The 25,819-nt window shown below is 31.5% G+C and overlaps 2 protein-coding genes across 2 annotated transcripts; both read right to left on the bottom strand.

Moving 5' to 3' along the window:
* Positions 1-6,076: 6,076 nt before the first annotated feature.
* LOC137835328 (probable histone H2A.3) lies at positions 6,077-7,048 on the bottom strand. Its single transcript, XM_068643797.1, has 2 exons — positions 6,759-7,048; positions 6,077-6,570 (listed from the first exon to the last, which is right to left on the bottom strand). The coding sequence occupies exons 1-2, from the start codon at positions 6,945-6,947 to the stop codon at positions 6,352-6,354; spliced, it is 408 nt and encodes a 135-aa protein (XP_068499898.1). The 5' UTR covers positions 6,948-7,048; the 3' UTR covers positions 6,077-6,351.
* Positions 7,049-12,167: 5,119 nt separating this feature from the next.
* Positions 12,168-15,867, bottom strand: LOC137835327 (putative anthocyanidin reductase). Its single transcript, XM_068643796.1, has 6 exons — positions 15,699-15,867; positions 13,674-13,841; positions 13,355-13,572; positions 13,055-13,214; positions 12,557-12,767; positions 12,168-12,488 (listed from the first exon to the last, which is right to left on the bottom strand). Exons 1-6 carry the CDS (start codon positions 15,859-15,861, stop codon positions 12,335-12,337), a joined length of 1,074 nt encoding a protein of 357 aa, XP_068499897.1. The 5' UTR covers positions 15,862-15,867; the 3' UTR covers positions 12,168-12,334.
* Between the last annotated feature and the right edge of the window lie 9,952 nt (positions 15,868-25,819).

Below are 25,819 nucleotides of genomic sequence, written 5' to 3'. Positions count from 1 at the left end.
AAGATCTGGATGTAGAGGGAACATGGTCCAAATATTCAATTTCTCTTGCATGGATGTTGAGTGTTTTATATATTGTGTTGTTTGTTTATATATTATTTAAACTTATAGAAATATTAGATTTTGATGGTTTAGTATTTAAGTGTTGTTTTTTTATGACTGTTGAATGTAGTGGATCGTGTTTTGAATGATATTGTATGATGAAAATGGTATGGAATTGAATTCATACATTTAGGATAATGTATGGATTGATGTTTGTATGTGTATTAAGTATTGATGCCTATATGGTAATAGAAATCTTCGAGCTTCACTGATGATCTAAATCACATAGACTAAGATATCAGGTGGTGAGAATGAGAAGTTGATGGGAGAGTTCATGCACATTGTGACATATGAGATGCACGACTTGGGTTGTATTGAACTTACATTGATCCTTTTTGTTGGATTTGTTGGTAATCTTTGGATCATGTGTTAGTCTCTGGTAGGACTTACTTAATACAGGTCTTCTAGAAGCCTTTAGTTGTTATTATGTTTGTTGAATATTCTGGATGTGTAGATCCACGTGAGATCTATTGATTGTTTTATGTTGGGATTTGAAGAAGATTGAATAATTCTGAAATTGATTCATGTAATTTGGTTTTCTCTTTTGATTTATTTGTGCATATTATAAAATCTATATTTTACTGGCTTACCCTTGTTTTTCTTGTTGTGTTGTGAACTGCGATAATTGTACTGTGTACACGAGTAGATGATCATACAGGTGTAGGAGGTCCCCAAAAACTTTAGGATGTTTTAAACCTTATATTGTAAATGTTGGTATTTTTATAAGTCATAATCTTGTAATGGAAATGTTTTGAAATACTCAAAGTTTGCATAGAAACCAGTAGAACTTGTATTGTAATAGTTAGATGTATTTTTTGAGGTGTTATATTTAATGTATCAGAGCGGATTATCCTTAGGATAACATAAGGGTAGTGGGTTTATTGTGTTTCTCCTACGTTTAGATTTCTTTTAAGTCTAGCTTCAAGACTTAGTTAAAATTTTCTGATAGGATGTTTAACAAAGTTGTTTTCTTGAAATCTTGTTTTTGCTTGAGTCAAACTAGTTGTTCTAAAAAAAGTTGAAAGTATTAAGAATGAAAAGAATCTTGATAGAGTGGTGAAGGTGCACACTCATGATTGGATCAAGATTATTTTTTATCTTAATTCTAAATAATTAGAATACATTTTAGAGATAAGTCGTAATTGGTTTTTACCTGTCTTGTGTGATTATTTCTTTGAAGTTAATTTGTCTTAAAGATTTAGTTGAAATTTTTTGGTAATTTCTAATCCAAATCTTTATGTGCTTAGAAGATGGCACGTAGACCACCTACTCCTTTTCCATCAATAGATATGCCCAACTTAACTCGAGCAATAGAGATGATGGCAACAACCTTGCAACAACAAAGTGCTATTATGGCACACCAGCATTAGGCCGCCCTTCATCAATTAGAAACTGCTAGATTAGCAGTAAAAGAGTATGAGCTTCATCAACAACCACATATCTTTAGTCTGGAGGACTTTCCGAGACACTATCCACCCAAATTTAATGGGAAGGTAAATCCATATGAAGCAAATCAGTGGGTGAGAGACATAGAAAGAATCTTTGAAGCTACTTAATGCCCTTAAAAGAGAAAGTTATCTTATGCCATCTATATGCTTATTGAAGAAGCTGAGTTTTGGTGGATAGGTATGAAGCAGATGATGGAGGACAGAGAAGAAGTTGTCACATGAGAGAGTTTCAAAGTAAGATTCATGGAGGAGTATTGATGTGAGTTAATTTTTAGATGTTTTCATTTTGGTGACACTTTACTTTAAGATTGAAAATTTTGGAGTTAATGGTGATGACATTAGGAAATTTTCCACTGGGCACTAACTTAACCAAATGGTTAAGTAGGTGTGAAGGTGCATTTCACAAAGGCAAATATAAAAAGACATTGTATGGTGACATGTATGTAATTGCCGAAATAAAGAAGAAAACTAGGAAACATTAAAACATTAATGGAAAGGGAACATGAAGGAAATGGAAGAAGAAACTTATGGAGATGGTGGTGGGTGGTCACGCCGCTTGATGGGTGGAAACCACCAAGATAAGTGTTAGGCCGTCACTTGAGAGTTTCATTCTCATCAAGATAAGACCAAAAGGAAGAGGAGACAATACTCACCCAAGCTCTCACAATATTTGTGTAAAGTAATTTTTCTATTCAATTTCAACATGTAAAATACAATGAGTAGGCCTCCTATTTATAGGTAAAGGAGCCTTGAAAAACAAGCAAGAGGAGTAGGATGGAAAACAATAGGTAGCCTTAAGTCAAACCCGCATCATATACTTGTCCTTCTAGAAACTAGGTCAAATTGCTTTCTTAAAGGGATAAAAATAAGTTAAAATGATACCTACACCCTCTAATAAAAATCAGTAAAATTTGTATTGTAATAGTTATATATATTTTTGGGTGTAACAAGAGATATACATTAACTTTTCTATTAGTAATTGAAAAAAAACTTTTCTACAAATAACTAAAAAAATATATGTATTCCTATTTTTTATTTTTTATTTATATAATTATATTTAAATTTAAAAATAAAATAAATAATATTATAATTCTCATAATTATAATTAATATAAATTTATAATTTATTTTAATAAATATAAATATATATGAGAATATATATAATTTTTTAAAATATACTAATATATTATCATTTGACAAATATTGAAGATATATTTACTAATTTTTAAAAATATAAATAATTATTTTATTGGATATTGTATGTGATTTGATCAATATAATTTTTTTATATTAAAATAAAGTTTATTATAATATTTTAAAAAATTAAAATATTATAATATAAATTTATAGTTTATTTTAATAAATATAAATAAACATAAATATCAATTTAAAAAATGTAAAATATAATACGTAATTTTGAGTTTTAGTGTAAAAAAAATAATGTAGTATATATATAATTCATTATTATAAAGATAAATTCCAATGATTTGTGTTGACACTTTATACATATTAATTTTATTATAATTTATAATAAAATATTTAAATGCTGAATTTATTATAAACATTAATTGCTAATTGTAAAAAAATATATGATGAATAAGAGTTTGGTCTATTATATGATCGTACTGTCATATGTTGTTTTCGTAATAATTTAGTTTAAAAATTGCAATTAACAATTTTATAACCACCAAATTATTATTTTTCTTAAACTCTAAAATGAAAACATAGTATGTTCTCTTATAATTACTTCATATATACAATTTTAATTTGATAGATAAATTACTTATCTTACCATTAGAAACTATAATATCTACATTGTTTTGTTACCGTGTTTTGAAAATTATAGATAAAATAAAATAAAATAAAATATAAAAACAAATGTTAATAAATATATTTTTAGTTAAATGTATAATATGATAGTTTAATGTAATAAGTAGTTTAATTTGGTTTTCTTAAAAAATTAATATAAAATTTGAATTAAACTAATTAATTAAGAAACGAATAAAATATCTAAAATTCATCAATCAATAAATTTTAATTGATTTATGAGTATTTAAAGTGATTTTAAAATATATAATTTTTGGATTGATTTAATTTTGAATATTTTATTTTCTTTTGTAATTTTCGATCATAATTAAATATTCACCTTAAAACCTAATATAATTTTTAAATAAATATAGTTTTTAAATAAGAAAATTAATTCAACTTTTCTTATAATGTTCAAATTAAAAATTAAATCTTTTTATTTCTTAAATAAAACACACTAATGTCTCATTTCTAAAATTCAAAATAGTAAGTGAGAAAAATACACAGAAAATCATTCTTTCAAAATTTAAACAAAAGAATAAGGAAAAGAATATTAGATAAAATCCGTTTAAGAAAAATTCTCAAAAGCAAACATATTTTCAAATACCTGTTTACCAACATGCGTCATTTGTAAAATAGTCAACAAATTCAATCAAAAACATATAATATAAAACATTTTAAAAATAACTAAACCATAATTAACCATAGTAAAATAAAAAAAAAGTACAATAATTATGTTTTTAATGACAAAGAGTCCTTTCCTATTTGATATTACAATATAAACTAATAATTAAAATCAAAATAAATTTTTCTCTTTTCTTTTTGCACCACATTTTTTATGTATAATTTAAAAGTTATTCAAAACATTTAATATTTCTAAGAAAATATTGACTTCAGTTTCATCTTATTCAAAGTACTGCACTGTCTCTCTCCCTCTAACTTTCTAAACTTTTAAAACATTTTGTTTGTATGATTTCTAATATTTAAAACAACATTGGTTACTTTTTCGTCAATGATATTTTTACTCTTCACCGATATCGAATTAATTTACATATAAATATATATTTACTTAAAAATATAAATATATATATATATGATATATAAATAAAACATGTTTTGATAATATTTATTCTAAAATTATCCTTTGAAAATGAAAAGAATGTAATATTAGTGTAAAATACTATATTATTGATGAAGATTTCTATATTTATTTAAATAAATTATTATAGTAAGATTTTGTCTTGGTTGAATATATAGGGTGATCTTGATTGCAAAAGTTATTATGAAGCCTTAATTTACAGAAATTACTTCAATATTATTTTTAAGATCTCTTAACATCTCATTTTAATATAATGATTTTATAAATCTTATTATATTGTCAATAAACTTTTTATTTGCTAACAATCAAAGATATTAAGATAGAAAAGAACTTTATTCTTATGACATAGTATACCCCAATAGAAAATTAATTTAAGTATAATGTATGCAGTTGAAATACCTAAAAAAAATCATTCTAGTTGAAGATAAACTCAAAACTTACTTACATTCTAAACCAAAAAATGTTTTATTAAAAATTAGATTTGAAAAGTAGTTTATTGTAAAAGTATTGTATTATAGGTCTGTTTAGAAATATTAGTTAGTAAATTATATATTTTTTGATTAATTACTAGTAATAAAATTGTATATATCTTAATATAATAAAAATGTTGACAAAAGCCCATGGATATATAAGAAGAAACACCATAAGCACTGGACCGGACAATAACCTGGTTCATTGTAATAATGCTCTCTACTCCATATATTGTTTAAAAAGTTAATATCATTATATTATTTTTACTTGTTTTCCAAACACAACCTTACATAAAATCGTATTTTTTTATTCCATTACTTAATATTATTGAATTTTTAATGATGTAAATATAATTTCTCTGCAGAAGGTCCTTAGCATCTCACAACAATTTTCTATTCCGCATTTCACACAACAATTTTCTATTCAGCATTCAGCATCTCATAGGATATTTATAAGAGAGATTCAGAAATGAGTCCTGCATAAGAAAAAGCAAATTTATTCTAATCCTATGAAACCAAAAGAAATAACAAAGAATTACAATGTTAAGGCATAGGCTACAAAATTCTATTAAATCTCAAAAGCATAAAAGGATTATATAACACCTCGTGCACTTTAAGAACTAAGCATTTCAGAATATTTCAACAATACAAAACTTTCAACAGGCAAAACAACCCAAGCCTCTTTTTAATTACCTGTTCCAGTAAAGTCTAAACTTCAAATGCTTTGATTTTCTGTTCAGTTAAATTCCAAACACGAATTGAAGGGAATTAATCAAACTTTCTACTATAGCCTATTCAAAACATCACAGAGGAAGCAACCAAGAAAATGACTAAAAAAATTAGTGCATCCACCACAATAAACAGGTTCTATTTCGCTCTTTCCACCATAAGATTTCAAAAACACCATAGTGCTAGATTCTAAAACATAATTGCTTTATCAAAAATCATTGAAATTAACTCCAACGGGTTCATACTTATCAACCCAAACATTGTTCACCTGATAATACAACTAGTAGAACTAGAGAAACAAGTCAAACAGTTAATAAACACACTACTAGATTTCACTCCGACAGAAATTATTTAGTGTTGAAGCAAGAACCAACTCTGAAGAAAAAAAAAAACAAACAAACCCACAAAAATTTCAAGAGTAATTCCTTCAACAGAAAACACGATAATAATATTCATGATCAAATTCTGCACAAACAGATGTTATCAGATGTTATCTACGACTAGATCGAGATTGGAAGATGATGTCAAATGATTTAAATTTCCAACAATCTTTCTTGAACAGTAAGAGCTTCCGCTATTCACATAATCACTACCTGAGAAACTAACTAAAACTACAGAACACAAAGATCAAGAACTACAAAACAGTAAGACAATGGAGAATCTAATTTCAGCCTCAGTTCACAAAAATTAAATCCCAATACTTAGGAGTCATCGTCAGCACCAGCACCCTTGGATGAGCCACCAGCCTTCTTTGGAAGCAAAAGATTGTGAATGTTGGGCATAACACCACCGTTAGCTATGGTGACATCCCCAAGAAGCTTGCTCAACTCTTCATCATTCCTCACAGCCAATTGAATATGACGAGGCACAATTCGGGTCTTCTTGTTATCTCTGGCAGCATTCCCAGCTAACTCAAGAACCTGAAAATCAGACACACCAAAATCGTTCAATCGTAAAAGAAATCAAAAATTAATTATTGTCGATTCAATTGATAGAATTGAACATGCAGGCAAAAAAGGACAAATCAACCGAATCAAATTTCGAAACCCTAGATCTATCAGATGAAAAACTTTAATCAAAACCAAATTAGATGTAGATGAGAAATTACCTCAGCGGCCAGATATTCAAGGACGGCGGCCAGATAGACGGGAGCACCGGCACCGACACGCTCGGCGTACTTTCCAGCCTTGAGGAAACGAGCAATACGGCCGACGGGAAATTGCAAACCGGCTTTGCTGCTCCGGGAGGTAGCCTTCTTGGCGGCGCTCGATCCTAGGGTTTTACCTCGACCTGCCATTTATTAACTGTGATCTAATTGCGAGACAATTAAGAAACAAGAAGGGTAAACGACGAAGCTTTCAGATGGCTGATAGAATACGAGAAGAAGTGGTATTTGGGTACTTTGAGCATTGCCAGGTTTATATAGTGCGAGGCGTGGAAATTGGGCCAATGAGAGTGAACGACGCGGATTGACGATGACTGCCGTTGGATTGTGTTAATTTACGGACGGTCCAGATGATGTATGTGGTTGGATTGAAGTCTGGATATGAAAGTAGATGGTGATTGTCCCCATTTTGGATGAAAGTATTATTAAGTTGGTGTTTGAATTTTAGGTTTTTGTTTTCCAACCAATTTAAATTGAAAGAAATATTGTAATTGCAAAATAAATTAAAAATAAGTGAATGAAATATTTGATTATGCATGAGAAATAGTTATTATCATAATATAGCAACTCCCAACATTATATATTATTGAGAAATGGAGAATAAATGAATCAGAATTGACATAAAGAAAAGAGGCATCTAAGAATCCTCATCAACATCAAAACTCTTCATCATTCCTAACTGTCATATTTTCTGCTATCATTCATATTTTGTACCATTTCTACCATCACAACATAGTAGATGTACACAATTCACTTGAGCCAAATGCACATACCATTTACATTCTATAACATTTCTACCAACACCACACCATTGGAAGACCTACATGATTCACATTTTGCACCATTTTTATGACAACTAGGTTGTTACAAGACATACATGATCCTATTGGGAACATATAATATTTACTTATGTATTACACTCTATCGAATTTGTCTCCGAAGGGGTGGGTAGATTATGACATCCTTTTTTAAAAAAATTACCCTTTTTAGTTTTATATACACCGTCTTGTTTTTTATAGATCATGAAATTGAGTCTTTAATTAAAAAAAAAATTGTAAAGGAATTCGCTATATAATTGTGTAAAAAATATTAAAGAAAATCTACCTTCTAACAAATATTACTTGACAATATGTATAAGCTAATATTTCCTATAATAACTTATGATAGGATAGAATATGAATAAATAAGTGTCCTATGAATATTATAAATATTATAAAATTATAAATATTATAAAATTATAAATATTATAATATTATACATATTATAATATTATAAATATTATAAATATTATAAATATAATCATTATTATAAATATTAATAATATTTTTAGTTATTTTTTAATTAAATTTTAAATAAGTTACATTGAATTTATGGATTTGTATTCGTATAGATAACATGTATGTACTTCCAGATTTTTTTAGTAGGAAAAAGTGGAGATAAAAGAACTAAAAAGAGAATCATCAAGATAAAATTATAATGCAAAAGTTTATTTATATATATCTTTATGTTCAAAATCTTAAAATTGATTACTTGCAGGATTTCTTCAACTGAAAATTGATTACTTGCAGGATTTCTTCAACGGTTGATTCCTATCAAAGCTTTGAAGTCTATTTTTATAGACTTAATTAAGGGGTTGCCTAAGTCCAATGCCATGAATCTCATATTATTAGTAATAGATATAATCATTAAATATGCTCATTTCATAGCTTTAGCATATCCTTTTGGTGGAACGAAAGTAGTAGAAATATTCATGAATACAGTACTTAGGTTGCATAGTAGTTAGGTTACATGGTTAGCCAGAGATAGAAATTTCATATTGTGATACAAATTTTTATGAGTGCTTTTTGAACTAGCTTTAATGCAGCCACGTGGTGTTAGATTGTTAAGATTCATTGTTTTTCATAGATGGACATACTCAGAACCTTAATAAGATTTTAGAAGTTATTTGTGGTGTGCTATAAGGAGTATACCTAAAAGGTAGACATATCATTTACCTATGGCTGAACTTTGGTATAATATAAGTTTCATACAACCACACAACAGACACCTTTTGAAATTTTATGTGATTATGTTCCTACTATTCTTGATTTGATGTGGAGAAACTTTTGTTTAGGATATCGATTACATTGTGGAAACAAGGGAACAAATTGACATACTGCTACAAGAGAATCCTTCAAAGCTCAACAAAGAATGTGGATGTATCATAACAAGAAAAAGGGTTGATTGAGAATTTAACTATAGTGATTGGGTATACTTAAAGATTCAACCATACAAGCAACATTCATCGGTGAATACTCCTTTTCATAAGCAACTCGCTCAATAGTCTATCACTAAGTATTCTCTACCTCTTAAGGTACACAAGTATTCTTCCACCTCTTTAGGTCACCAAGAATTCTCAACCTCCTTAGGTACACCAAGTATTCTTTTGCTCTTATTGATCTTTGTGCATTCTTGACATGTGAGGCATTTCAAATTCTTTCTTTATGTTCCTCATATATGAATATCGTAGCTTCAATCCTCTTTACTTCAATATATTTATCAATCTGTCATGTTGATATTCATCTTCAATGTGTTATATGCTTAAAATAGAAACTTTAGCTCTGATGCATTCTTCACGTCTTTAAACAATTACCGTGGCTTAATCCGGAGAAATGCGTGTTTGGTGTAGAGGGTGGCCAGTTTATGGTTTCATGCTGACTAGTCGAGAAATTGAAGCAAACCCAGATAAATGTCAAGCCTTGGAAACCATGAGGAGTACGAATAACCTGAAAGAAGTCCAACGATTAGTCGGAGGGTTGACATCGTTGTATAGGTTTATGCCAAGTCTGGCAGACAAGATAAAGTCAATTCTATGGCTTTTGAAAAAAGCCGAAAGGTTTTCGTGGAACGAAACATGCGAGGAAGCGTTCAAAGGTGTCAAGCAAACGTTATCCCAACCTCCCGTGTTAAGTAAACCTATCTCAGGACTTCCCTTGGTGGTATACCTTGTCGCGTCGCCAAAAGTCGTGAGTGCCACAATTGTTCAAGGCACAACTGACCAGAAGTCGATTTATTTTGTAAAACGATTATTACAAGACGTCAATACCAGATATCATATGATTGAGAAGATAGCTTTGGCCCTTGTTTACGTGTTTAGGAGGCTTCGACCATGGTTGTTTCAACTTTTCAATCGGTTGTTTTTCCCCGATGGTTGAATAAGGCTTTGAAATACCACTTTTCTTGCTCTGTTGATTAAAACCCAATCCAGATTTTCCAAAAACAAAATTTTGAGATGCTAGAACAGTCTCAAAATTTGGTATTCCTTTTGAAAACTTATCCATAGTTTTCACAAGATAGTGAACCTTCTTTTCAAGAGATTCACAATTTTTACAAACACTTGAGTCACATTTGCAAGAAGAGTTTTTGTAAATCAATTCAAGATTTTCAAAATCATTTTTCAAGTTTTCTAGCTCTTCTTCCAATGCTTTGACTCTATTTTTCAACCAATTATTCAAGCCTTTCAACCGGTTATTTGAAAGGGTCATCTTGTTAGCTTCTTCATGAGTTTCTTTAAAAGCATTGAGAAGTTGGTTGTAGTTTTCAAAATTAATTGAAGTGTTGGAACTTACACTGCTTGATTCGAATTCATCCTTTGCCATAAAACACATATTGACTTCTTCATCTTCCTTTGATGATAAGCTTAAGGATGAATCATCACTGTATGCTCTTCTTGATTTGCCTCCATGGTGAACTCATCAAAAGGAAAGCGGATATGAATGTCCGAGATCAAACAAGAATAAAAATAGAAAAATTCTTTGGATTTTCTCCCCCTACCCAGACAAACAGTTTCACACTCTCTACTCCTACGTAATACTAAAGCATCATTCGACAAACCCTCTAAAACGATATCTACACTCTCGACAAAAGATTGAAGCATAGATGTTTCTCAATACTTAGAGAAAATCCCTCAAACTTTATTACCTACCCACAAATAATCGGCTTTTCGGGTTTCCTCTCTCTCATAGGCACTCAGGGAAGAAGAAGACGACACTACGGGCTCTGAGTCATTCCTACTCAAAGGACCGACAGCCCGAGAGGACTTCTTAGTGCTCTCGGTATCACTATAACTAACATCTAAGGCCATTGGCCTTCCCTTTCTCGGATCCCCGGACACAGATGAAAATAAAGTGATGACAGAAAGGGAAGACATGGTTACCTCTGAAGACTCTTCAACCGGTACACACAGATTATAAGGAAATTCACTCGGCTATCGGATTATTAGAGCAAATTCATAGTTTATGCGTGAACAATGGAACCCACCACCACCCCTATTTATAGGGGGAGGAAAGGGCGAATACGAACAATCACACTTGATCTCCACGTTGGATCAAGTTGGCATCAACGATCCAGATCACGCGACTTTGCACTTTTTGACAACATGTCACATCCATGCACCTCGAACGCACCAATGAACTCTTCTACTCGGCTTTCAGTGCATATGTCAAATCACATAGTAAAGCACTCATGTGGAGAAGCCAATCACACGAAGTAGCGGCTTCCCGATCTATCAGCCATATAAGACCTTAGATAGAGTTCCTCTACTAGGGTTTGAGAGGCATATGACCTGGGATGGCCATCTAGTCAAAGATAAAACAATTTTTCTTTTACAGATTAAATCGCTTCACTCGAGCCTGAGGGAAAAAAGTACTATCGGATTGCCGAGAAGACCGACATGGCCGAATGACTGAGAAGGCCGAATAATCTCCTTAATTCAAACACAACCCGTAAAACCACAATTAATGGTAATTAAGTCAGGTCAGCGATAAATCATAATTAAGGCGTAATTGGGCCTTCTTTTGGACCCACGAGCAGGTCCATGACAGTTGGGGCCCATCCAAAATGTATAAATAACAGAGAAGACCCCAACGACAGGTAATTTTTCACTCCCTCAGCTCACCTGTACCTTGTAGCCAAACTAACTTGATCGTCGTAGTGCCTTTGCAGATTCCCCCACTCATCTCGGTAAAAGGAAGAGTTGAACTAATCGAAGACCAATGCGCGTGAAGACCCAAAAAACCAGAAGACAAAGACAGAAGGAAGAACAGTAACCATTATTGGTTCAAATTCTACTTTGTTTGAACAAACAATGTGGTCACCATTCTTCTGATGGGTATAAATGGCACAGACCACCATTAATGATGACCATGACTTCTCGTAAAAAGGTTCAGATTAAATAACACATACATGTCAAACAAAAATTATATGTAGTTAGTGCATTCAGTGTTTTTTTAAGTGTTGTTTTTTTAGTAATAATTAGAATTTTATCTGTAATTTTTGCTGATCTTGGTGCAAACCTGTATTGAACACACTCTGTGAAATTCCAATTCTACTTGGAGAATAGGACCATGAGGCATTTAAAGAAACGATACAATTTTTTGTCCATACAAATATTCAAGAAGGAACTTGATCTTTCAAAATATGGCTTCATTTATTTTTTGTGACCACAAAATTGTACAGAAGTTTTTAAAGGTATTGAAAGACTATTGTCTAATGGGAGGTAAATAACCATGATCTAGGCAACATATAATTGTCTGGTGGATTATATCTTCAACTCCATGCTTGTAAATAAAACCCAGATCTTTTAATTTCTTTGAGCAAATCTCAGGAACTTTATCATAATTTTTCTCAGCTATCCTGCATGTGTATATAAGAATAACATAAGCAATTGAAAAAAAAAAGAAATTGGAAGGGAAGAACATTACCTTTTCTTATTTGAGTAAGAATACTCTTTGGTAAGAAGATTAGTCAACATAAACAATGAACAACTTTGGCTGCTGCATATGTATTGACCTTCTGCTTTAGAATGCTCCATTAGGAAAATATGCGCACTGCATATATCCTCAATGTGAGCTAAAGCAATTGACCCCATTCGTGCATTTACAGCAGATAATATCTTGAAGAATTCAGATTCACCTATTCATAAAAAATCATATGGTCAGACAAAAGGATATGACATGACAATTAACTCATAAACATTGTGTTATCTATTTCATGATGCACAAAGAGTCCTAGAGATTCATTCAATGCTTTTGGAGGATTTGGTGTGCAAGAAACTTATGCAAAACAAGAAGTTTATGGTCTTTGATGACCAAATTTCTGAAATTAAGTTGGAAAACCAGTTTTCCAAATATATTGATGATTTTTCAATGGCTCTAGATGAATAACAGTCTATCAACATAGATGAAGGTTAAAAAGATAACCTGTTATTGGTGACAGTAGCACTTTAACACTTGATGGTACACTGGCAGTGAAGAATGGGCCTGCAACAGTGGTTGTTATGACTGACACAAGATCAATGCCATTCTCTTTTGCAAACTTAAATGCCGCTTCTTCTGTTAGAAGCTTTGAAAGTGCATAAACCTGCCACAGTGAAGAAATTCTCAAAAGAAAGCAAAGATACTATACAAGTGCAAACTAGCTAGGAAACCCGAATAGTTTGCATATGGTTCTAAAGTTTCTAACATTGTGCAGTAAAAGCTACCAGGAAAAATATTAATTACCCATCCACTTGCTTGTGTTTTGAACACATGTTCACTTTGGATTTGGCAAGATTCATCAACAACAGGTTTCCACTTCCCATTGTTGTCTTTGGCAGTAAGTGTACTTATTGAAGAAGTGAGAACAACCCTTTTCACAGAATTGGATTTCATGCAGGACTTTAGAAGGTTTAAGGTACCTTTGATTGAAGGATCAATTATCTTTGCTTGAACATAGGCCTCTGCATGTTCAATTCACACAAGGCACAAGTGTCATTAAAAATGTATTTTTCTGTGTGTATTTCACTTTAAGTTCCATTGTAAGCATTGATCATGACATTACCAGTGTTTTCTTTCTGATCCACATTGAATACCATTGAAGCTGCAACATGAAAAACGCCATCACAGCCTCTTACAGCCTCATCGAAACTCCCTTCTTCATTCAAATCCGCTTTGAAAATTCTCAATTGATCACCTCTTGTCCATAACGATAGCAGATGAAATGACTTTTCTGGTGCATTAAATTATTTAAACAATATAAAAAAAAGTACCAAACATCAATTGATAAAATATTATGTTGATTTAATTAAATAATTATAAATTATTGTAATGTATTTTTAGTAGTAAGAATAACTAAGTTTTAAATTGTCAAAATATTAAATAAGTATGTTTTTTGTTCAGTAGTTTTCTTATTAAATATATAATTAGCTAGTGTTATATGATATTAAGGATTAAAAGTAATTATTTTCAATTTTATAGAGAAAAATAATTAAAGAATTTTCCTACAATAGAGTCATTTTACATAAATTAAAAATATATTTAATTTGTGTACTTTTATAATTAGATATAAATTTTTATGTAACTTAAAACCTATTTATTAATGAGAGTTATTTTTCGTCAAATAAAAATAAATTAAAAAATATAAAATATGTTTTATCGATCAAATATGGATGATTTTTAATTAACAGTAATTAAAGAAAATTAAATTTGAGTAAACCAGGTATTTTTGACAATAATTAAAGATGATATTTGAGATATAAAAAAAAGCATTTAAGAAATACGCTTGCATAGAACACATCCCATATCCCCATTATCAATTTTCCCACGAGTCCCACACGAGATTTATAAAATACCACTATTAATATATCAATTAATATTATTTTCCAAATTAAAAATAAAATAAATATATTTAATAAACTCAAATCTCTCTTAATAAATCGAAAGTATTGTTTTAGTAAATTATATCAATTATTATTACTTTCCCTAAATAATGAAAAAGAAAGGCAGAACAAAATGCCAAATGTGTCTGTACATTTATAGACATGCAATAAATTTATGAAAATTTTCTCATTAATTAAAGGTACTATAAATTAAGCTAAGTACAATGTTAGGCAGTAATTAATTACTGATTGTTCACTCTGTAACGTTGAAACTTGGAAGGTTATTTTGTCTGGTTTATTTTCATTCAATGTAAAAGAAACATACAACAATATGAAATCAAAGATTAAGTTAAATTTCTGAAATTTAATATACACTTCACAACAATCACAGTCTTATTATGTTGATTGTGTAATACGTATTCTTTTCAACCATTATGTGTTCAGTTGATGATTTGTGATCGCAATAACTATAACATCAATTTCACCTTTCAGAAGGGTCCAACCTCCATTTCTAACAAAAATATCAAGAAAATGGCAACAAAACTCAAAATTTCAGAATCATCACATAAGTACTCAAAATTTAGAAGTGCAATATTTTCTTTATAAAAATTGTAACAACTCTAGTATTGGAGTGTTCTAAAAAAGAGTTTCAAAATTTATCATTGGAATCTTTCTTAATTTAGTGGAAAACCAAATATTGATAATTAATCAATTGAATATATTAAATGATGAACTTTTCAAAATTTTTGAAATTGTATCTCTCTTAAAATTTTTGAAGTTCAACCTAAAAGTTTAAAAATAGTGTTTTGGTATCTTGAAAATATAACAAACATTAATTATCTATTATTTTTTTATGAAAAAGTTTTTTTTTTATTTTCTATATAAAGAAAACTTGTAAAGAAAAAAAAAACAAGTAAGAGAAAAGAACAACTTAGGTATCATTATTCTATCTTGATTTATTTATTTTTATTCATTATTACTTCCACGAATATGAAGGGGGAAAATTAGTTCTGATTTTCCTAACATCAACTTCAATTTTTTCTTACATCTAGTTAAATTTTTTCTTACAAACTTAGTGCATTGGAGATGGAGTTGTATTGGTAAGATTAATCACTTAGAAAGCACATGCAGGTTTATTGAGAGAATGAGTGTAGGAAGTGAAAAACTGTGTATCGATGGAAGAAAAAAAAAGGTTACTGTATACTAACCAGGATCTCTAACAGTGGCATGAACAGTGTAGCCTCTTTGAAGAAGAGTCTCCACAAGCCATGAACCAATGTACCCTGTTGCTCCAGTAACACAGTATGTTGTTGCAGGAGAAGAACCAACTTGAGCTTTGTTCTTCACCACCTCCATAAGTGCTTCCTCCATTTTCTTTATCTGTTGCCAATTAGGTGAGGCTATGCCCTTTTATAGTACTATTACTGCCTGATACAGCTATAATAAATTATTGGTTTATTAAAGTAATAATAAAAGAGATATCAAGATCTCCATAAGGATTATATTAATTAACGTTGTTTGATTTTTTTATTCACTGTGTTGCTCTTTATTGAAATTCTGAATTTGTGTAACATGTATTATTATTATTGATAATGATACATTCACAATCCCATTTTTTTATACCATCATTTACTTTTTATTATGTGTATTTATTTTTAAAATCCATAATTAAATATATCATTAAGAGTTATATACAATTTTAAAAATTATGAAAGTATTTTTTTAATTATTATAGTGGTTGGCTGCAATAAATTGTTCTAGGGATTCTGAAACGTTTCTAGTCAGCTCATTATTACTATTATTATTATTATTACAAGGTTATATTTGTTTTTATGAATAATCCTGTTCAATTTTTATGATATTATTATTATAAATATTTATTACACTTATTAAATTGATTTCATATAAATTGATACAGAATAACATTCACAAAACTGCCTTTTTTCCTTATGAAATTATTTATTTGTTAATTCTGTTACATATTTTTTAAACGTTTATAATAAAATCAATTAGGATTTTGTTTAGTTAATTATTTTATCAAAACATATTTTCACCTGTACTGATTTTTTTAATAAAATCACTTATCATTAGCTGTTTATGAATTATTATTAAACTAATATTTTCTCTATCAATTTCAAACATTACTATTTTTATATTTATTTCAAACAAGCAATAACGTCAATCTTTTCATTTAAGTTTTACCGATCTTTGTACTTAATTTATATTTAAAAATCTACCCTTAATATTTAGAATCTAAACGCAATTTTTTTTAGAATCAAAGCAGAGTATAACTTTAATAGATTATATCTGTAATATTTTTCATACTATTAGTTATTCAAAAGAAATTATAAATATAATTTTAAAAATATTTTTACAAAAATAACAAACAGTGTTGTACTTTATAAATATAAAATACTCAATAGTATTATCACTTGATGAGTTGGCGTGCATGCTTGCCAGATGTCATGTATGGAGTATACGATACATGTGTCCACACATGTACGAAATCCGTGTCTTCATTCAATACTGATTTCGAGATTACCTTAGGAATGGATTATTATTTTTCTTCTGTAAAAAACTTTAAATATATTTCTTTAAATTCGTTTAATAATAATTAATAAAAGTGTAATTAGTAATTTTACATTTTAGATAGGATTTTTTTAAAATAGCAAAATTTTATTTATAAGTTTGTATTAGCCTATGAATAATGAAAAAGTTTAAAATTAACAAAGACGAAGGGTGAAAAGATAGTGGATAGTGAATTTGTTTCCATATAGGAAAAATGAGTAAAAGTGTTGTAATTAATTTGATTGATATAAATGCAAAATAAATAATAATTAATTAATTAAAAGAAAGAAATGTTGAGAAAGTTTAGAATTAATTTTTCCTCTTTAATGCAAATACAATATGGATGTACAGTTGCGGAAACAATAAATAAATAATAGAAAATAAAATAAAAATAAAATAATGAGACAAAACATTTTTAACACAATGAAATACAATATCTCTAACTAGAATTTCTAATCTCACACTATGATGGATATCTCCTCTATTTTTCTCTCTATGTTGCTGATTTCCTCGCTTCTATTTTTCTCTTCATCATAAGTTTTCTTTATACAAAGAATGAAAGGAAGACGTCTTCGTAAAGAGATTAATGTTTATTACATTTTCAAGAGAGAGTTACAATTTCCAAATTTTTTTTAATGACCATCATTGAATATATTCAATGGATTGATTACCAATATTAATTGGTTATAATATCCCATTAAATTAAGGAGGGATTCTCGGACTTAATTAGGAGTATCAATAATTCAACTTTCTCACAATAGTCTTACTAATATTTATTGGTCATAATCTTTAATTTTAAATAAAAAAATACAATAAATAAACTTAACTAAACAAAGTCATTATTAACTACGAATATAACTAAAATCATAATTTATAAGCCACTATAAATGAGTGTTCATAATCCTTGTTTATAGTGTATTTGAAACACAAAATAAAAAAACTCAGAAAAGAGTACAGGTAATGGTTTATAAATTATAATTTTTTTTGAAAATCGTTGTCTGTAGAAATATAAACGACGACAAACTATTTTCTATATTAAATAACTTTAGACGATATTTATATAAATTACAATTTTAAAACTGTCATATATATTCATAAGATCTTGTTTTTTTACTTTATGTGCAGTCCAAACTTTTAGTTATATTATATTGGATTTAAACAACATACACATAGATCTGTTGAATTTTCTTTTATTCTAAGGTTAAAGTACTCATAATATCATAACCCATAATTGACTTTTTTACATTAATGTATATTCACGTGATCCTATTTTTGGGTTTGTGTGCAACCCAACTTTCTTTTGTATAAACGTTCAAGTACTCATATATAGTACCAACAATTGCTTAACGATAGAAACATGCAACCCATGCCAGAATAATGCAAAAGATAATGATAACTTGACACTATATTTTTTATTTTATTTTAATAACTAGATATATTATTATTTTATTTCAAAATTTTATTTATTTTTATTTTTATTAATTAAATATAATATTTTATTATTAAATGGAGTTGTAAAGTGGAAGGTAAAAAAAAGAGTGTCAAATAAACTTTATTGAATGTATAAAGTAGAAAACTTGAAAACTACCAGTCTCCTAAACATGTGAATATATTTCTCAAATTAATAATCCATTAAAATTTATTCTTTAAGTTAATCTTTTACTAAACTTAATAATTATTTTTATAGTATTAATTTATATTTATGAATATATTTTTATATTTTGTTTCGTATAAAATTAAAATTATTATTATTTACATGAAATAAATGTACGTAAATATGATTAACATTTTTTTTTCAGTTTCTAGTTAAAGTATTAGTTTTTACTTGTTATACATTAAAAAAAATATTCAATATAAATAATAATTACTTTAGATATAAAAGAATTGTATTGGACTAGAACACGTAAAGCTCAGTATTCGGTGGTCGGACATTAGTGTCAGCGTTAAATAGGTCAGTTCGGTCCTCGAGTCAAGATTGACGGGCCACATGAGTGAGCTCCAAGTATGTGTGTATTGACTCTCATTCATATACTTAATATAATACTTCGCGTATAAGGTCTGGTCGGTCAGTGAAGAGTGTTAATGAGCCTAGGGGTGTGTTTAGTGCAATCGGGTCTAGTACAAGTAAAACATTCTCTATAAGCCTAAGCCCAAGAGCGCTAAAGTTTAGGGGAATATGTTGCATGCATGATACGTAAGGGCATGTATGCCTATGAGAGATAAATTGGACCCCTGATGTTGGTACATGAGTTGGTACCCTGGTGGTTATTCTGTTAAGATTCTATACACTCCAAGGAGAAAAGATTTTGTGTAGTTGTAGCGCTAAAATTGTGTGCATTGTAATTGAGTCTTCTCCCATTGAACATGCTTTCACTCGAGATAAGATTCTCGCGAGAGAAGGTTGCTACAAGAGGTAGCCTAGAGGTAGTTTATAAAAGGGACTTGAGATCCCAGGTAAATGTACGCTGTTTCTAAGACTGAAACTTACTACTTCTTGTTTCTTAAGCCCTGTACTGACTTGATTGTCGGAATGCAATCAACAGATAGGCCCCCCTCTGATGTGAGTTGATTTTAGGATTGTTCATTTGATTAGTGACATTTTACTTAGATTTAGATTTTAGAACAAATATAGGTGAGAAGCCTAAGAAAAATTCCCACTGGACATTAACTTAACAAGTGTTAAGTAGATGTGAAGGTTCATTTCCATAAGGCCAAAGGAAAAACACAATTAATGGTGAATATGAATGACAAATATAGGTGCGGAATTTAATCAAACACAAGGAATGCAAGAAAATGAACCGAATTGAAATTCAATAACAAGAACAAGAACAAGACATATTTTGGAATTGAAAATAAGAATGTAAATGGAATGGAAAAATATGAGTGAAAGGAAACTTAGGAGTGGTGGAATTGTGAATGAGCACACCACTTGGATGGTGAATTGAATCCAAGATAAGTGTAGATGTCGCCACTCGAGATCTCACAACACTCACAAGATAAGACCAATGGTTTAGAGAGACAATGCTCACAAACTCTAACACAATTTGTGTATAGTAACTTTACTCTTCATTCAACATATGAATACATGAGGTATGCCTCCCTGTGTATAGATTTAGGAGCCTTGGAAAAGAAGAAAAGAGGATAGAGTGGGAAAAGGGAAAAAAGTGGGCAACCATAGGATTTGACTAAGTCAATCTCGTATTCTAGGTTTATCCTTCTAGAAACTAGGTCAAAATGCCTTTAAATGGGCTAGGAACAAGCTAGAATGCTACCCACACCCCTTACTATGCTAAAAGCACTTTATTGTAGCTTATTTATACTATTTGGACCCCTACAAATGAGCCCAACTTATTTACAACATTTTTATAAATATTTAAGAAAACTAGTAGGAAGAACTTTAGGTGCTCCGGTCCTTGTCCATTCCTCCTACTGATGAGGTATTCCTTTGATTGTTGAGATGACCCTTCATAGTTGACATCCTTGGTCATCTTCTTGTGGATTTGGGTCGTATCACCCTCTGTTTCAACGGAGCCGCGTTCCAACGCAACAAAGAGAAGAGCAGATTCTAACAGAGACAGACAGAGCTAAAGCCTGTCACCAGAGTCAGCTGGCGAGCAGGTCAACCGACAAGAACATTTGACGCCCACCGTGGGGCCCGATAAAACCAGGTCCCATCCACAATTGTGATTAAGCTATCAGGCGATATGAGGAATACAAGACAAGATCCATATGGATAGGAGGGAGATGACAATCTCACCATACAGTAGCTCATGGAGACTGTTAACACTCTCCAGGAGACAGTGGCATCATCCAGGGCTGACTAGGAGAGGCTTTTGGCTGAGGTGATGGAAACCATCCAGCCACATACATCCACATAATGATGATGAAGAAGAAGCATTGGATTTGAGGAAAAATCCTTTTCAAGAGGGAGGAGATGATGGAAGAGGCCCAAGCCCATGATAGAAAAAGCCCAAGCCCGAATACAAGTTCAAGCTTCAGCTCAAGCCCAACAAATAGAAGATCTGGGCCAACTAAGCATCATTGGATGTCTTTTTTTTTGTAATTACTTTTGAGTATTTTTAGTAGAACATAAATGGAGGTGTAGATATAGATATAATAGGTGCAAATGTATAAAGCTAAGTCAGACCTTCCATGTGACATAAAAAGGAGGTGTAGGTGTAGATTTAGGAGGTGCCAAAAAAAGAAACCAAGTCACACTTCCCTTGTGACTAGGAATTGGCTCCAAATTCAAATGTTTCTCATTTGAATTTCCCTCCACTTTCTTTTGAATTTCCAGCCCTCTAAACACTATAAATAAGAGGGTTTGACTCATGTATTTGGAAGATTAATTGATGGAGAAGTGCCTTCATGATTTTGGAGTTTTGTTGGTGAATGGCGGAAACATCATGGATTGAAGACGAAGCAAGGTCCTCCTAAGAGTGGTGGTGATCTTGAAGGTGCATGAGAGGTAGGGATTGAGAGTGGTGAGGCCAACTCTACTTGGAAAGGAGGATTTGTGAAGATCAATAGCCTAACCTAAGAGGTTTTTGGGAAAAAAGTGAAATTGGCACAATTTGGCAGCAATTCACTAAGTATATTAATCTTGCAAAACTAAGAGCCAAGGCACTCCTTAAATAGCTTAGGAGGCCGGTTTACACAAGGCACAAATGAGAGGGAAATTCAAATGCTATGCAAATGTGAATGGCACCTAAAATTCAACACATGGGAAGTAAGTTCTAGAATCTAGCATGTGCAAGTAGATCTAGAACTTATGCTCCTCCTTGGGCTAATGTGGGCCGATCCTAAGTTTAATTATGAGTTTAGGGAACTCTAATTAAACTTAGACTAGCATTTAGGTACCAATTTGCATGTTCAACAAAATTACAAAAGAAATAGTTTATGCCACTTTTAACAAGAAATTAAAAGCTATTCTATGATAGGAATTTGGCATCTTTGAGCATGTAGAGACAAGTCTCTCTGCCATCAGTAGCAGTGTTCCAATCCTCTTCAAGCTTTCTAGCCATGACCCTAGTGATTGACCCAATATGAAAAGGTGGTGGGCTTTCAGTTGTAGTGGTGCTTGGCCCTCTTCCATCATCCCCTCCCCCTTGAAAAGGATTTGTCCTCAAATCCAATGCATCATCTTCTTCATTAGTACCTACAAAAGGAGACAAATCAATGACATTAAAGGTATCATGTACTCCATATTCGACAGACAATTCAAGTTTATAAGCATTGTTATTGACTCTTTTGAGGACTTGAAAAGGTCCATCACCAAGGGGACTAAGTTTAGACTTTCTCTTAGTTGGAAACCTATCATTTCTAAGATGAAGCCAAACTAGGTCTCCTTGCTCAAAAATAATTTTCTCTTTCCCTTATTGTTGTACTTGACATATTTCTCAGTTTGTTGTTGTATTTGTGTTTTAACCTTTTCATGCATTTTCTTAACAAATTCAGCTTTGGTAGCGCCTTCCTTATGCACAAAAGCTTGTGGATTAGGAAGGGGTAACAAATCCAAAGGAGTAAGAGGGTTAAAACCATATACAACTTCAAATGGATAAATATTAGTAGTCTTGTGAACTACTCGGTTGTATGCAAATTCAATACGGGGAAGTTACTCATTCCAAGATTTATGGCTACCTTTCATGATTGGCCTAAGCATAGTAGAAAGAGATCTATTGACTACTACTTCAATTTGTCTATCCGTTTGAGGATGACATGATGTGGAAAATTGTAGTCAAGTGTCAAGTTTTTCCCAAAGAGTTTTCCAAAAATGGCTTATAAACTTTGGATCTCTATCTGACACTATGCTTCTAGGTAATCCGTGAAGTCTCACCACTTCTCTAAAGAAGAGTTTGGAAACATTTTGAGCATCATCCACTTTGTGGCATGGAATAAAATGTGCCATTTTGCTAAAACGATCAACAACCACAAAGATGGAGTCAAAACCTCTTGTAGTCCTAGGGAGTCCTAAGATAAAATCCATGCTAATGTCTTCCCATGGAGCACTTGCAATCGGTAAAGGGGTATAAAGTCCATGAGGCATTGTTTTAGATTTAGATTTTAAACATGAAATACATCTAAAACAATGTCTTTGGACATCTCGTCTCATGTGTGGCCAAAATAATTTTTCTTTCAAAAGATCAAGAGTTTTATCAACCCCAAAATGGCCCATGAGACCTCCTTCATGAGATTCCTTTACAAGAAGTTTTCTATGTGTGCCTTGAGGTATACAAAGTTTACCTTCTTTAAAGAGATACCCCTCGGATACATAGAATCCTTCTTGTGCTCTACGTTCACACTTAGCAAAGATAGATGCAAAATCTCGGTCTTCTTGGTAAAGGTCTCTTATGTTGTCAAATCCAAGAATTTGGGCTCCAAGTTTTGAAAAGAGCACATGTCTCCTTGAGAGAGCATCAACTACTATGTTTGTGCTACCCTTCTTGTATTTGATGACATAAGGAAATTGTTGAAGAAATCCCTTTCAAATATTTCAAAGACTCATGATCACTATGTATGACAAATTCTTTAGAAACTAGATAGTGTTCCCAAGTCTTTAAGGCCCTCACAAGTGCATAGAGCTCTTTGTCATAGGTAGGGTAGTTAAGGGTGGCTCCATGAAGTTTTTCACTAAAATAAGCATTTGGATGTCCTCCTTGTAACAAAACCGCACCTATACCAACTCCCGATGCATCACACTCTAGCTCAAAAGTTTTGGCAAAAATTGGTAAAGCTAGAATGGGTGCATTAGTGAGTTGAGCTTTTAGCCTCTTGAAGGCTTGTTCATGCTTCTCGGTCCAAGAAAAAATGGAGTGTCTTTCTTCACTAACTCATTGAGTGGTGAAGCTAGACTTGAGAAGTTAGGCACAAAACGTCTATAAAAGCTAGCCAAGCCATGACAACTCCTAACATCTCCTACATTTTGTGGGGTTGGCCATTCTTGGATGACTTTGATTTTCTCGAGGTCAACATGCACCCCATTTTTGTTAACTACAAAACCTAAAAACACTACACTATCAACATAAAAGGTACACTTATCACTATTAGCAAATAAACTATTAATCCTAAGCACTAAGAGAACTTCCCTAAGGTGTCTTAAGTGGTCGTCTAGGCTTTGGCTATAAACTAGGATATCATCAAAGTAAACTACTACATATTTACCTATGCAATCTCTCAACACATGATTCATGAGCCTCATGAAAGTACTAGGTGCATTAGTGAGACCAAAAGGCATCACCAACCACTCATATAGTCCAAATTTGGTTTTAAAAGCGGTTTTCCATTCATCACCCTCTTTGATTCTAATTTGGTGATATCCACTTTTAAGATCAATTTTGGAAAATATGATGGACCCATGTAATTCATCAAGCATATCGTCTAGTCTTGGGATTGGATGCCTAATACTTGATGGTGATATTATTGATGGCCCTACAATCGTAGCACATTCTCCACTTTCCATCTTTTTTTGGCACCAACAAGACAGTACAACACAAGGGCTTAAGCTCTTTTGAACCCAATCCTTCTCCAACAAATCTTGTACTTAAGATTCTATCTCCTTAATTTCCTCAAGATTAGTTCTATAGGCTGGTCTATTAGGTAGACTAGCCCCCGGAACTAAATCAATTTGATGTTCTATACCTCTAAAAGAAGGAAGTCCTATGGGGCCTTCCTTAGAGAATATATCATCAAATTCTTGTAAAACTCTTTTACTTGAGGAGGTAGAGTCAAAGTCTCAAGATTTGTGGCAGTGCATGTAAGTGTTCCTTTACAAAAGATAAGGCTTTGAGGTTGTTCAACAAGAAGCATATTTTCAGGTATTTTCAAACGTCTTGTCTTGTTGAATGACCTTGTGGGAAGGAACACTCTTCTCCCACGCCTTTTGCTCCCTAAGGATTCTCTCTTTTTCTAATTTGAATTTTTTTCCTCTTCATCCCTCTTTTGTTTCATTTGTACTTGATCTCTTACCACTTGTGAATGTGGTAAAGGATTGAGTATAAACTTCTTTTCATTATGGGTGAAGGTAATCTCGTTGGTTAGACCATTGTGCATGGTTTTCTTGTCAAATTGCCAAGGTCTACCCAATAATATGTGGCAAGCCTCCATGGGAACTACATCACATAAAACATTATCTTTGTAGTTACCCAGAAAAAAACTCGACTTTCACTTGCTTGTCTACAGTTAGTTCCCCATCTTCATTAATCCATTGAAGTTTGTAAGGTTTTGGATGAGGGACTACTTGTAGATTTAGCTTTTCAACCATCCTAGTGCTACAACAATTGCAGCAAGAGCCATCCACAATGAGAGAACATATTTTTTCAAAAACTTTGCATCTTGTATTAAAGATGTTATCTCTTTGTGTTTCTAAGTTCACGCTAGTTTGGTTGTTGAGGGTCCTCCTAATCATCATTAACTCCCCCTCATAAGGATATACTCTCTCGTTATTCTCCTCCTCTTCTTTCCCACTAGGTGCATCATCACAACTACTATACTCATCTACCCCCCTTAAAAACAAAGTTCTTTGATTTGGGCATTGAGCTTGCACATGACCTCTTCCAAAACATTTAAAACACTTAACATCCCTAGTGCGAATGGGAGGAATGAGCATATCTTTTCCTACACTTTTGGGAGTCTCTCTTGGTTTTTCTTTAGGTGTACTCTCCTCCCTTTTAAATTCTCTTCTTGGATAGGAGTTAGAGTATGAACCTTCCTTACGACTTGAAGTTTTCCTTAAATTTTGTTGTTCAACCTTGATACATAGTTG

Source organism: Phaseolus vulgaris, chromosome 5 (assembly GCF_000499845.2).
Source record: "Phaseolus vulgaris cultivar G19833 chromosome 5, P. vulgaris v2.0, whole genome shotgun sequence".
Lineage (NCBI taxonomy): Eukaryota > Viridiplantae > Streptophyta > Magnoliopsida > Fabales > Fabaceae > Phaseolus > Phaseolus vulgaris.
The sequence above is the reverse complement of the archived record's forward strand: the minus strand, read 5'-3'. Positions and strand labels throughout refer to the sequence as shown.

Excerpts from the sequence above, each read along its gene's own strand:
- LOC137835328 (XM_068643797.1), bottom strand. The coding sequence starts at position 6,947 with ATGGCAGGTCGAGGTAAAACCCTAGGATCGAGCGCCGCCAAGAAGGCT. Across the intron at positions 6,571-6,758 it reads TTGAATATCTGGCCGCTGAG|GTTCTTGAGTTAGCTGGGAA; the intron begins GTAATTTCTCAT and ends TCTGATTTTCAG.
- LOC137835327 (XM_068643796.1), bottom strand. The coding sequence starts at position 15,861 with ATGGAGGAAGCACTTATGGAGGTGGTGAAGAACAAAGCTCAAGTTGGT. Across the intron at positions 13,215-13,354 it reads AAACACAAGCAAGTGGATGG|GTTTATGCACTTTCAAAGCT; the intron begins GTAATTAATATT and ends TCACTGTGGCAG. Across the intron at positions 12,489-12,556 it reads TCTTACTCAAATAAGAAAAG|GATAGCTGAGAAAAATTATG; the intron begins GTAATGTTCTTC and ends ATACACATGCAG.